This window comes from Elephantulus edwardii, unplaced genomic scaffold (assembly GCF_000299155.1).
Source record: "Elephantulus edwardii isolate Elephantulus edwardi_28Jun2011 unplaced genomic scaffold, EleEdw1.0 scaffold00054, whole genome shotgun sequence".
NCBI lineage: Eukaryota > Metazoa > Chordata > Mammalia > Macroscelidea > Macroscelididae > Elephantulus > Elephantulus edwardii.
The window spans coordinates 12,256,561-12,270,795 of NW_006399804.1; the positions used below are offsets into that span (position 1 = coordinate 12,256,561).

Sequence of the window (14,235 nt, forward strand, 5' to 3'; positions counted from 1 at the left end):
CCTGGTGTGTTGTGTCTGGGTGTTAATGCTCATGGCCTCACTGCCCCATCTTCTGATGTGCATAGCACCAGCCGTCAGAAAATCAAAAGATGAGACAGCTGTCAGGGAACTCTCCAGATTGCTAAAGAGTAATGAATGATGTCGGTCTAGAGACTAAAATGTGCAACTGATCCAAGTTATGTTATTCTCAGTTGCTTGCTATGCATCTGAGAGCTGGACAGTGACTAAGGATGACAGAAGAATCAAAACCTTTGAGTTGTGCTGCTGGAGAAGAGTATTGAACATTCCATGGACCACCAAGAGAACAAGTCTGTCCTAGAGGGGTTGACTCCAGGTTGCTCCTGGGAGTCAAGAATTTTGAAGCTTCATCTCACATAACTTTGGGCACATGGTCAGGATTGGTCCTTGGAGAAGGATATCATGCTTGGTAGGCTTGTGGGTCAGCGCCAGGAGAGGAAAACCTGGATGAGATGGACTGACACAGTGATTGTGGCACATGTAGAGATGGTAAATTTGGTGCAGGATAGGACAGAGTTCAGAGCTATTGTTTCACAGGGTTCTGAATCATAGTCAATGACACATAACAACAATGGAGCATAGGAAAGACTCTTTCCTAATGAAAGCTACAAGTATTACTAAGCAGTGTGGTGGTGTTTACCATCGAGTCGGAACTGACCCAGAGCAGACCCTTTGGCGGGTTGTCAGAGACAGTTAATCACACAGGAGGAGATTGCCCATCAATCTCCCCCGGATCAGCTGGTGGTGACCTCGAACCATGGGCCTTTGAGATTGCAGCACAGCTTCTTGCCACTAGGCCACCAGAGCTCCCTACTAAACAATGTAGTGGTATAAAGAAATAAAATGGAAAGGCTCCTGTTGGTGCGTCTACTGGCCCTTCTTCGTGACATACTTCTATTGGTAGGCCATGATATTCCGTACTCTCTTCCAGCTTCACAGCATGGATTTTTTGTCATGGCCCTATGCATAACCAATCAAAACTTTGCCTGATCCTGCTCCATTCCAGCCTCGGAACCCATTTAGCCTATTGTTGCAGTCACTGTGTTAATCCACCGAGCTGAGGGTTTTCTGCTCTTTCACTGGCTCTCCACCTTTCCAAGCATGATGTTCCAAGAACAGGCTCCTCCTGATAATATTATAACTTGGTTAGATGATCAAAATCACTGTAATAGGTCTGTTAACCTGACTTTAGTGCAAGGAAGTCCTCAGCCTTTTCAGTGATTTGGAAAGCTGGATGCATAGCAAATGAAGGTCATTGTGATGAAGAATTTGTTGGGAGTAGTAGGGGTTAGTTCAGTGGTTTAAAGCAAGGAGAGATTTATTTACATGATGTATTATACATAGTAATGATACCTCATGAATACCCATTCTGTGATATAAGATATCCATGGAAAATGAACTGCTAGCCTTTACTCGTGATCCTTTCTTTTCCTTAGAAGACTACACCCCTTACCCCAAATTCCCTCTTCATTGTACAGTTTAGAAGTTTTTAAATCCACTGCCATAAAGTTGATTCCAATTCATAGTAGCCTGCCATTCAGTTTTTGAGGCTACATATCTTTACAGGAGGAGATTGTGATCCTTCTCTAGGAAAGCAGCTGGTGGATTAGAACTGGGAACTTTTCAGTTAGCAGCTCAGTGTTCTCACTGTGTTACCAGGGCCCTTTCTGTGCATCTCACTGCTGTTGAGTCTGTTCTCATCATGACTGACCATCGGGTTTCTGAGGCTGCAAATTGCAACAAGAGACTGTCAATCTTTTTTTCTTGTGGAATTGCTGGTGGATTTGAACCACCAAATACATTTAGCAGCCCAGTAGTTTTAAATTTACTATATTTATCAACCACAATTACAGCAGGGTTTTTAGTAGGATGATAACAAAAAGTCAAACATGCAAGTCAATGAACGTGTAATTAATGTCATAAAATGTGCATAAATTGTAGATGGAAAACTAGTTAGGGTCTGTAAACTTTCACTCAAAGGTAAGAATAAGATCAAGGAGCAAAAAACAGTAATTAATACATTGTTGTATACATTAATATATTAGATTGTTTAGGTACATGCAAATGAATTTTTGCTTTTTTGAGTAGAAAGTATACTGAAAGCCTCAGAGAATTTAAGATATGACCTGTGAAGTTAAATCCTGGCATACATACTTATGTACTGTTAGGTGCTATTGAGCTGACTCACCGGTGTACAACAGAATGAAAAACATTTTTGCACTATCCTCACAAAACACATATATTTAAAAAGATGTAAATATATCTTGTACGTAAAAGAATGATATTGAAAGATAACCACTTGAAATATTTTGTTATGTGCCATTGAATCATTTGCGAACCTTATGTGCAAGAGCCCTAAATTCTGCTCTATCCTGTGCTAACCTCATTGTCTACACAGCTACTCCTGCCACCCCAATCACTGAATCAAGCCATCTCATCGAGGGTCTTCCTCTCCTGTGCTGTCCCTCCACTCTCCCAAACATGATGTCCCTCTCCAATGACTGGTCCCTCCTTGCAACATGTCCAAGTATGTCAGACAAAGCTTCAGAATCCTTGACTCCAAGGAGTGTTCTGGCTTTACCCTCTCCAGGACAAACCCGTTTGTTCTCCTACTAATCCAAGGTATATTCAACACTTCTCCAGCACCACAGCTCAAAAGCATCAATTCTCTTTCAATCATCCCTAGTCACTGTCCTGCTCTCTGATGCATAGCACACAATTACGTAGACTATCGCCCAGATCAGGCGCACTTTAGTTTCCATCCTGACATCATTGCTCTTCAGTACTTTGGAGAGGTCCCTGACAGCTGACTTTCCCAATGCAATTCATCTCTTGATTTTCTGGCTTCTGGTACCAAGAGTGTTGACTGTGGAGCCAAGCAAACTAAAACTGTTAACAATCTGTCTGTTCATGCTGCCAGTTAGTTGGCCCAATGGTGAGAATCTTTGTTTTGATGTTGAGCTTCAATCTGTATAGAAGGCTGTGGTCCTTTACCTTCTGCAGCAAGCGCTTCAGGTCCTCTTCAATTTCGGCAAGCAGGGTTGTGTCATCTGCATAATACAGGTTGTTGATGAATCTTCTACCTATCCTGATGCCATATTCCTCCTCGTATAGCCCAGCATCCCTGATGACCTGTTCTGCATACAGACTGAAAAGGTATGGAGATAAAATACATCCCTGGCTGACCCCCTTCCCAATTTTGAACCATGCAATGTCTCCTTGCTCTGTTCTGACACTGCCTCTTGGTCCAAGTATAGGTTTCGCATAAGCACAATCATGTTCTGGGATTTCCATTCTTCTGAGTCAGCCATAGCTTGTTGTGATCCACACAGTCAAAAGCCTCTGCATAGTCAATGAAGCACAAATAGACATTCCTCTGAAATATTTTACAGTGATATTTATTAAGTACAGCCTATCTCTGAAAACATCACATATTTTCTGCTAAAATTGAACAAGCTACTAAGATTGCTATATTTAACCTTTCCAGTAACATTTTAAACAAATACGTATTGCAGAAGAGCAGGCCCGAAACCGTCATGATAGCAAAATACCACATTTAGCTATTATCATGAAGTAAGTTAAAAGATACTTAGACCTTGTGTTTATTCCTCATTCCCCAGACATGTTCCACAACATACCGAATGAAGGCATTTTCTAAGAACTACAAACGCAGCCTTAAATGATTGCCCTTGAGAGCAGAGTATTTGCAGGCAATTATGTGCAAATAAATTACATTTAAGAAAAACGATACAACTTTTTTATTATAACACCAGACAAATCTAGAAATGATGGACAGATATCAATAGACGGAAAGAAAATGAAGCGCACATTTGTGCTCTCTATAAAGTGAGTGTCATTCTTGTTTTCTTGATGTGTTCAATCTCATAAAGTGCCAAAGACAAAATAAATAAGATGAAAAAGCTTTGAAGATCTCTCTCTGTATATATATATATATATAGTCCATAGATTAAGATAAATTATTTGTCTCTTAAATTTGTAGTTGTAACATTAAAAGCTCAATGACTGAGGCAAAATATTTTCCTTAGTTCAATCTGGCATTTTAGGAGTATATGACTCTGCAGGCTTATTCTACAACATAGGGTTAAAGTGAAAGGAAAATGGTATGTGCTAGAGACTAAATCCAGACACAGTGAGGTGTTGAGCATTATTTCTAGCTTCAAAATAGGATGTATCTGTTTCATCAACTGGTTGGGGTATGAAAGGCATAGTTTGATGCTGCAAATTTTCCCAGTCCACATCACTGAAGAGAGGATGTTGTTTCAGCTCTTAAGAAAAACAAAAAACAAACCAGAATATTAGGACATCATCACGTAAATATTGTTCTATAGGACTTTCAAAAAATAATGTTTCATATGTATTTTGTCCTACTTTATTTTGGACATTTATTTAACATCTGTCTCTTTTAGACTGCTTACATCACAAACACTCTGTGTTATTTTTTGTATCACCTTGCATGTAAAACGTGCTCGGTTTGTATTTGTTAAATATTTGAATGAGTAATTTGCCTTCATGGAAGGCAGGCTTTCTTCCTGCCTGCATCTTTCCCCATGATACCTGACTCAGGGAAAGAAGAGTTGGTCTACTTCTTGCTCCCAAGACTGCTTAGCTTGTTTTTTTTTCCCCCTAATTTTTATTGTATTATTTTTTATGTGTACCGTCAAATCAGATCTGACTGGTACAGGAGGAGATTACCCCCTGCTTCTCCAGCAGAGCATGTGGTGGATTTGAACCACGTACCTCTGGGATTGCAGTGCAGCGTCTTACCGCTAGGCCACGAGAGCTCCCTAAGACTTTTTAGCTTTCTTATCATTAGTCTTCTATCACTTCTTCATTTCTCATCCAAATTCTTGCTACCCGTTTTTAATTATTTTTTTAGTTTTATATAGATTTGCTTACAAATTTGCATACATTGTGTTTCACACTACTCTTCATTCATATTGTGTTTCATAATTATGCTTTCTAACATTAATCACCATTGGACTTTACCCATCATTACCCCACCAGATCCTTCCCTTTTCCTTCGCCCCCTCTACCCACCCCACCAAACTGTGCACACCTGTGTTACTACCTGTTTTTATCACTTCAGTCCTTAGCATTATTTATTGACGTAGATAACTTTAGCATAATCATCACTGTTTTTCCTTCCTTATCCTATAAGATGATTTCATTATATACATTAAATATGCTTGTAATGCCTTTTTTCCATTGGCTTAAGTCTCCACAAACTATGCATCAGTATAACTACATCAATAATGTTAATATTATTGTTCTACACCACTTATAAAATCTCAAACTTTGCTCACCTTATTTGAATTATTTTTTTTTATCTGTCATGTTTACTGCTTAATGAAATATTGCTCTTTGATCACACAATGTGCCATTTAGTTGGTAGGTCTATCTTTAATTCTTCATTTAATACAGATTCATGGAAGGAAGCTAAACTTATAATTCAGAAAACAATGAATGGACAGTCACAACAGTAAATAGCTCAAAAAGTAAACATTCCTGTAGCTGTGTAAACATTCCTATCGCTTTTTATAACAGTGGTCTTATATTTGTCTTTTTTGCTACAAGGTTTTTCCTTAATAAATACCAGCAGAAAAACTGGAGAAAATCATCCTAATACCTGTCATAGCAGCCATTAGAATATCACTATTGGCTTAAATTTACAGTTCTTAAACTACTGCCATTATGAATTAGTTTCCTCTCAAGATAAAAATTATTTTTGCTTCAAATATTCTACTGTTACTATGATACTGTCTTAACTAGGTAAACCACTGACATCTAGAGTTTTGAGTTTTTACTCAGTTTTAGAGTGATTAAATAATAATAATAATAATTTCTATAAGACAAAGTCTGACATAAAAATATATACCTCACATACAGTATCAGAATGTATTAGGTGCTGTCAAGTTGAGTAGGACTCATAGTGACCCTAACAACAACAGTTCTGAACCCTGTCTTATCTTGTGCCAACTTCACAGTCTCTGACACACTCAAGCTCATTGCTGGAGTCACTATGTCAGTCCATCTGGTTGAAGGTCTTCCTATCTTTTGCTGTTCCTCTACCTTTCCAAATGAGACATCCCTCAAGGAATAGCATCTCATAGCAACATGGTCAAACTATGTGAGATGAACCTTTATCAACTTTGCCTCGAGGGAGCACTCTGGCCGCACCTTCAAGATATAACTGTTTGTTCTTTTGGCAGTCCATAGGATATTCAGTATACTCTTCTCCAACACCACAGCTCAAATGCTTCTTCTGTCATCCTTATTCATTGTCCAGCTCTCAGACGCATACCAAGTGATTGAGAAGACCATGGCCTGAAATCAGACACACTTTAATCCTAAAACTGACATGACTGTTCCTCAGTAATCTGACTGTTGACTTTCTCAATACATCTGATTTAATGATTGCTGGTACTTTGATTATGGATCCAAGTAAGATGAAGTTGTTTACAGTTTCAATCTTTTCTCCATTTGTTGGCTATAAGTCTAGTGCTGAAAACTTTTTGTTTTCTTGACATTAAGATCCATACTGAAGGCTGTGTTATTTGATCTTCTGCAGCTTTAAATCCTCCTCACTTTCAGCAAGCAAAGTTGTATATCGTAATGAGCAATGTGAAATTACAGAATGAAGATCTTTAGTAAATAAAAATTCTCTATTTGTTGGTGGCTAATTTTATAAAACTTAGAAATGTTTAAATGAATTTCTGGGGAAGCCTTGTCTCACATACTGTGGGCATGTTGTTAGGAGGGGCTATTCCTTGGAGAGGGACATCATGCTTGGAAAGGTGGAGGGTCAGTGAAAGAGATGGATTGAATGAGATGGACTGACATAATGACTGCAGCAGTGGACTCAAGTATGTCAGAGATGAGGATGGCACAGGATGGGGCAGGGCTCAGACTGTTGTTTATAGGGTTGCTGTAAGTCGTAGAACTTGATGGCATCTAACAACACTGATTGACAGACAAGTTAAAGCCATTACAGATACATTTTTTGAGGTTTATAAATTTCAGTGAATGATATTGCAATTTGACACTACTGAATCTTAATTCAGAGTAAGAATATATATTTCACTGTATATCTACAAGAGAGAGAAAAACCCTAAATTATCTTTTTACCAGTTAATTTATCTGTAATGGTTATTAGACTCTGCTACTGTTATAAGTAACCACTGCTTGAAACAAATTAGCAGCAAAGAGTTCATTAATACAACCATCCTACCTTTAATTCCAGCCCTCTTGGTATCATCAATAGTTAAAAGTATATCTACTGCATTTTGAGCATTATCAGATAGCTTTTCTTCACCTTCTGGCCAAGGGATATCTGAAAATAAAAAAAATTATACAAATAAGCTTGTTCATTATTGCTAAAAATAATACATAGACATAAATGATAAATGAATCTTAGAAGGGATCACCTCTTTTCAGAATATTCTGGAATACTTGTTGTGGTGTTTCATCATTGAAGGGAGGAATTCCTGTTAGAAACTCGAACAGACAAACTCCAAGTGCCCACCAGTCTACTCCAGGACCTGGAATTTAAAAGAATTTAATTGTATATTTTCTACAAATGTACATCAGCTGAAATGTAAACACACAAATATTTGTGTATAACCAAGGATTTCATTTCCCAAGGCTTTTTTTCTGGTGTACTCCTGTTGTCTCAACTGATTCCATCTAATAGCAACCTTCTAGGTCAAAGTAGTACTACCAGAATTTTTCTAAAGCTGTAATCTTTACAGAGGCACACAGTTAGATCTTTCTTTTACCAACTGGGTTCGAACCAGAAGGTTAGCAGCTGAGAGTTTATCCATTGGACAACTTTGGCTCCTCCAGGTGTTAGAAGGTTAAAAAACCCTATGTTATTTTCATTTAGTAATTATTTTCCAAGAAGTTTGGCTTAGCCATTACTACCACTACTTAAGAATGAATACTGTGTTCATTTCTTAATAACTTCTGATATTCTGAATACTTTTGTGATCTACTGTCTAAAATATAAGCAAACAGTAGTTATCCTGAAGGTTAGTTTCTAAAATACTTGAGTACATTTCAATTTAAAATTAGGAAAAAATAACACTTATGTTATTATCTTGTGTCCCTCTTGTTCAGTATAAACTGTGAGATGAGCAAGCAATATTTATACTACTATTACTGGAGAGTAAACGGACAATGATGGGTGCTTTAATTACAGTGTTTTAGAACATAAGTAATAACAAATATTTACCTAAATTATGACTTGAAAATTAGAAGACAAGTTTTCATAAATAGTAAAATGGATATCTAAATTATATCTTTATTGGAAGTTTCATTTATGTGTAAAGATATTTCAAATGATTATTTTAAATATAACTTTAATCTGGGTTTATATTTTTTATTTAGTTTTTTCTATGTAGAAAAGTGTTTCCTAAACAAGGATTACTTTCAATAAAAAAATAGTTAAGTTCAATGCAAATTTAGAATCAGAATTCTGGTCAGTGTTAAATTTCTCTTAAAAATTATACTTTAAAAAATTTATTACTGTGGTTTAACAACTGCCACCATCCCATTTTAAAACTAGTTTGTAAAGCATTATGAAATCTGCCCATAGGGAAAATAGTTGCATGCACAGAAAGAACTTTTTAACCTATAAGCCACACAATTCCTTCTTCCCTTTTAGGAATTCAAGATGCACATAGTCAATAGGCTTCTGTTTATATAGTAATCACTATAAAAATATACAAGCCACCTCAGTTAGTAGACTTTTTAAGTAGTACTGAGAAAGAATTATTCCAGTGGATTAGATAATATGAAAAGTCTTTAGCTAGAGAACAGAGGAAATGGGAGAAAGAAAAGAAAATATTTTCACATAAATTAGAAATTAAGACCCTTTTCCCAGCGCAGCCAAAATAAACTGATATGCTATTTCTCCATGGATATATCACACATACCCATATTTTTGAGCCAAAGTCTAATAAGATCACATTATATTAATGAATCTTGGTAGTCATAATATATTACCCAAATAAATTTAATATATTTTACATTCTAGCTTTCTAATTTAAACTCATTTCTATGATCTATAGACTAATATTGCCATACTTATACATTTTCTCAATGGCATGAAATGACTTTAAAATTGGAGAGCTTTTGTTATTAATTTTAATATTTTATCAAGCATACTTCCTCTTTTATAATAAAGAAGTTGTATCTTCACTTTATGATACCTTTAAAATACCTCATCCCGATATCCCTTCTCACAGAGATAATTAACCTTTCTAGATTGTCTTACTGCCCAGAAGACCGATCATTTCAGTATTTCATAAATGACAAATGAAAAACATTTTTTCCCATGCAGTGTGATCTAGTTATACTTTGACTGTTCAGTTTTAATAGGCTTTGCCATACCATAGATATGCTCACTCACCTGAAGTCAGAAATCCTGCATGTAAGAGAAAAGTTGTTAGGGGTATTACATTAAAATTTTGAGTTCATACTCACATTCATTGAACAATGGCACAGGCATTGTGGTATATATCAGGGGAAAGAGAGACTAAGGTGCGTCTGATACATGCCATGGTCTTCGCAATCACCTGTTACGCATCAGAGAGTTGGACAATGACCAAGGAGGATAGAAGGAGAATTGATGCCTTTGAGCTGTGGTGCTGGAGAAGAGTATTGAGAATACCATGGACTGCTAGGAAAAAAAACAGATTTGTTCTGGAGAGGCTTAAACCGGGTGGCTCCTTGGAGGCAAGGATTCTGAGGCTCCGTCTAACTTACTTTGGACATGTTGTGAGGAGAGACTGGTCTTTGGAGAGGGACATCATGCTTGGGAGGGTGGAGGGACGGTGCAGGAGAGGAAGGCCCTCTATGAGGTGGATTGATTCAGTGACTGGGGTAATTGGGATGGGAGTGTCAAAGACAGTGCGATTGGCACAGGACAGAGCGGAGTTTAGGGCTGTTGTACATAGGGTCGCTATGAGTCACAAGCGACTCAACGGCACATAACAACAACAACAACAATCATTTCCTAAGGAGAAAACACCTACTAAGAAAGCCAGAAGAAAATTTAGCACATGAAGCTATGTGAACACAAGACAGAGTACCTAATGTCAGCTCAATTCATTGCTGTCCAGTCAGAACTGAGTCATTGGGAACCCTCCAGTGGGCTCAGAGACTGTAAATCACATGAGAGGATGTTGCCCTTTTCCCTCCTGCCGAGCCACTGGTACTGGATTTGAATCACCAGAAAGGTGCCAGCATAATTCCCTACAGATTGTGCCATCAGGGCTCCCTTTCTAAAAGGCAGAAAACCCACCTGCTGCTCCAAAGAAGTTTTCTTAAGTTCTATAGTAGAGCACAAGAAAGCTGGCATGTTTTGAGTTAAGCTCATTCCCATGGAGTCAGTTCCAACTCTGCTGGCTCTGTAGTGGGTTGTCATAGGCCGTAGATAGCATGGAAAGAGGCAGCCCATCTTTTCCCTGTGGAGCAGGTAAAGTGGATTCAAACTGCCTGTCTCAGGGTTGGCAGTGCAAAATCCTCAAAAATCCATTGGCACAAGTCTCTGGCATGTTTTAGGCAGTTTTTAAATATAGTTAAATAGGAGTGAATAATAAATTCTCCATGATTGTCAAGGGATGCTTTATGGAAACGACAATATTTAAGCCACGGATGAAAAGCAAGGAAGAAATTTCATTCAAAATTTTACTGAGTACTATTCCTAAACTAAATGTGCAAAATTAGGAAGATCTGGGAATAAATGTATTTACAAAATGGAATGGGGAAACAAGGCAGGGACATAGAGATTATTTGAAAAATGAAATTAGGATGAGCACTTATAGCCTACATTATGATGCACAGTGACTTGGATTTTAAAGCACTAACAGCTGAAATCATGAAAATGACAAGATTAGTAGGCAGGCTATATAAGAGAAAAAAAGTAAAGAACACATTCTTGAAATATTATTTTTAAAAAAAAGGGAGGAAGCTGAGGAGAAGCTATAGAAGTTACGATGAATGAGACTGAAGGAGGACTGGTAGATGTGACAATAATGACATCATTGGTGCCAGTGAAGGAAACCGTTTTGGTTATATTTTATGAGTTGTTGCTGTTGCTGTTAAGTGCTGCTGAGTTGCTTTCGACTCATAGTGACCCTATGTACAACAGCCCTGACCCCTGCTCTATCCTGAGCCAACCTCATATATTTTGACACACCCCCTTATCCTAGTCACTAATTGAATCAATCCATCTCATCCAGGGTATTCCTCTATTGCGTTGTTCCTCCACCTTCCCAAGCATGATATCCCTCCTTAAAACATGCCCAGAATATGTTACGTGGCTCTTCAGAATCTTTGCCTCAAAGAAGCAGCCTGGTCTCACCGTCTCTAGGACAAACCTGTTTGTTCTCCTAATAGTTCATGGTATATTCAATACTTTTCTCCAGCACCACAGCTCAAAGGCATCAATTCTCCTTCTAGCATCCCTACTCTTTGTCCAGCTTTCTGATGCATAGCAAGTAATTATGAAGACCATGGCCTGGATCAGATGCACCTTAGTCTCCAGACTAACATCGTTGCTCTTCAGTACTCTGGAGAGGTCCCTGACAGCCAATTTTCCCAATGCAATTCTTCTTTGATTTTCTGGCTGTTGGTACCAAGAGTGTTATAGGAAAACTTTGACAAGTTAAGCAATGAGAGGAAAAACAAAGTAAATTGGTAACACTTTTCAATCTTAGCAAAAAATGTTAGCAAAGGATTAAAAATGGAAGAATGATGTGTATAGAGTGAAGAGGACGAGACAGATGGTCATGAAGGGGATCCAAGCAAAGGTTCATCCTAACACCAAGATATAGCACAAGGAGATTATTTCAGAAAGGAAGGAAGAGGTTAAACAGAATCTTTTTATTCTTTTCTGTTCCATTTTAAAGAATGGGTCATTTCTGGTTTGATCCTTCTGGTGAGACTATAAATGAGAGTAAACAGAATAGGCTTCAGAAGACAGAGCAGAACTTTATAGACCCAACTTTGTATTCCTCAACATTAAGTTGAACAGACTTGAGGAAACAAAAGAACAAAGGTGAGATAGAAAGAGGCCAAGGGGGTAGGAGGTGGTGCTTCTCCAGTGTAGTAAAATGAATCTGAATAAAGAGGACAAATAGCTGCATATTCTCCAATGTCTGGTCTTTCATGTTGAAAGAATAAGACAGCCATAGACATTCCTTTTCCCCCTCTTTCTACAATAAAGGCTATATATTTATAAGTAAAGAGTATTGCATGGGTTTATTTTGTTTTACTTTGGCCAATCTAAATACCAAAGAAACGATAAACATTTTTACCGAGAAAGACAATGTAGCCACAAATAGATAACACTTCAAAAAGTCATATGTCTTACCATGGGCCCGGCCTAGTAACAACTCAGGTGCAAGGTAGTCCGGGGTTCCTAGAATTTTCCCATCATCCACTGGGGCTGCCCCTCTTCTCACACTCTTTGGAGTTCGATATGGAGTTCCTGACGTCTTTTGCTTTGGGGTCTGCCAAGACAACAAATATCTTAATTCCTTTAGTAGTGATTAAATTATTTCAATAAAAGAAAACTTATGGCATAAGCTGCCAGCCATAAAGTATGTACTCATTTAGTTAATAATTTTTTAATTTAGGTTATAATTATTTATAATAATGAAAAGTTGTAACAGCTAATGAATTTCAGTAACTTAGAAATCACCAATCATTTCAATAACATCTGTACATGCAAGAAACAATAGGGGGGCAAAATCCCACACAAGACAGAATTCTAGATAGCATGGCTTAATACAAGCCTAACAGCCACAGTAGGAGGCTGTGACTGAAAAATAAGCATTCCACAAGAATGAACTAAATCATAATAACCTGTTGTGCTAAATGGACTTGGAAGTTTTAATGAAACTTTGGTACCTCACACCAACTTTGAGACTGCCAGGTCAGACACCATTATCTCCTACATATAAAAAAAGAGGCCCTGAGGTTAAAGGACTATTTTATGTTGCTCAGTAAATTTTGGATAGAAAATCCAAGTCTCTTAACCTTAAATTTAGGGCTAATCCTACAACCAGGAGAAGATAAAATAGATGAATGGGACCTTTTAAGAATCAAATCCCTATGCACATCCAAAAACTTTTCCACCAGGGTAAAAAGGGAAGCCACAGACTGGGAAAAAGTGTTTGGTAATGACATATCAGATAAGGAACTTATACCCAGAATTTATAAAATACGTGAGCACCACAACAAGATAAAGGTAAATAATCCAATAGAAAAATAGGCACAGGATATGGACACTTCACCAAAGACAGCATTCAGATGGCTAACAAGCACATTAAGAAATGTTCAAAATCCCTAGTTCTGAGAGAGATGCAAATCAAAACAACTATGAAAGATCATCTCACCCCAGTCAGAATAGCAAAATTTAACAGAACAGCAAGCAACAAATGCTGGCGAGGTTGTGGAGAAACTGGAACCCTTATTCACTGTTGGTGGGAATGTAAAATGGTGCAGCCACTGTGGAAGTCGATGTGGCGCTTTCTCAAAAAGTTGCAAATAGAGATACCATTTGACCCAGCAATTCCACTACTGGGAATATACCCCAAAGAGACCATAACTGACATCCAAGCAGATATATGCACACCCATGTTTATCGCGGCTTTGTTCACAATAGCAAGGAGCTGGAAACAACCTAAGTGCCCATCAACAAACGAATGGATAGAGAAGCTATGGTATATTCATACAATGGAATACTATGTTGCATTGAAAAACAAGGAATTCAAGCAATATTATTAAAAATGTGTGACCCTGGAGGACATTATGCTGAGTGACAGTATCTCAGTCACAAAAGGACAAATACTGTATGGTGCCACTGTCGTAAAACAGGACTGACCTCGGGGTTAGGGAGAGACTGAGAAAGATGGTTCAATAATGTATATTGCATTTAAACAGATGAGGGAGAAAACTGTTTAAAAGGGATATGTGATTAGGTATTTTTGTCACGATGGGAGTCCAGAGCTAAAGCTGCATAGTGGAGTGGACCTGAGGGGAGGGATTGTAAAACAATGAAAGAATTTTTCTTTTACTTTTCCAAGAGGGTAGTGTACTAGGGGGGAGGGTTGGAAAGGGGGAAAAGTGCAACAATGAATGAATGGAAATCCAAAGTGTCTGTAAAATTTCATTGAAATTAATAATAAA

The 14,235-nt window shown here is 37.7% G+C and overlaps 1 protein-coding gene across 2 annotated transcripts in view; it reads right to left on the reverse strand.

The window, feature by feature from the left end:
• Positions 1-4,146: 4,146 nt before the first annotated feature.
• Positions 4,147-14,235, reverse strand: part of MASTL (microtubule associated serine/threonine kinase-like) — a 40,231-nt gene continuing 30,142 nt past the window's right edge. The window contains exons 9-12 of one of the 2 annotated variants that reach the window (XM_006887082.1): positions 12,416-12,554; positions 7,464-7,577; positions 7,268-7,369; positions 4,147-4,304 (exon numbers count right to left, since the gene is read on the reverse strand). In XM_006887082.1, the coding sequence (XP_006887144.1) occupies positions 4,147-4,304; positions 7,268-7,369; positions 7,464-7,577; positions 12,416-12,554 (513 nt within the window). The remainder of the gene's footprint in view (positions 4,305-7,267; positions 7,370-7,463; positions 7,578-12,415; positions 12,555-14,235) is intronic. The other variant, XM_006887083.1, reaches the window with a different exon arrangement.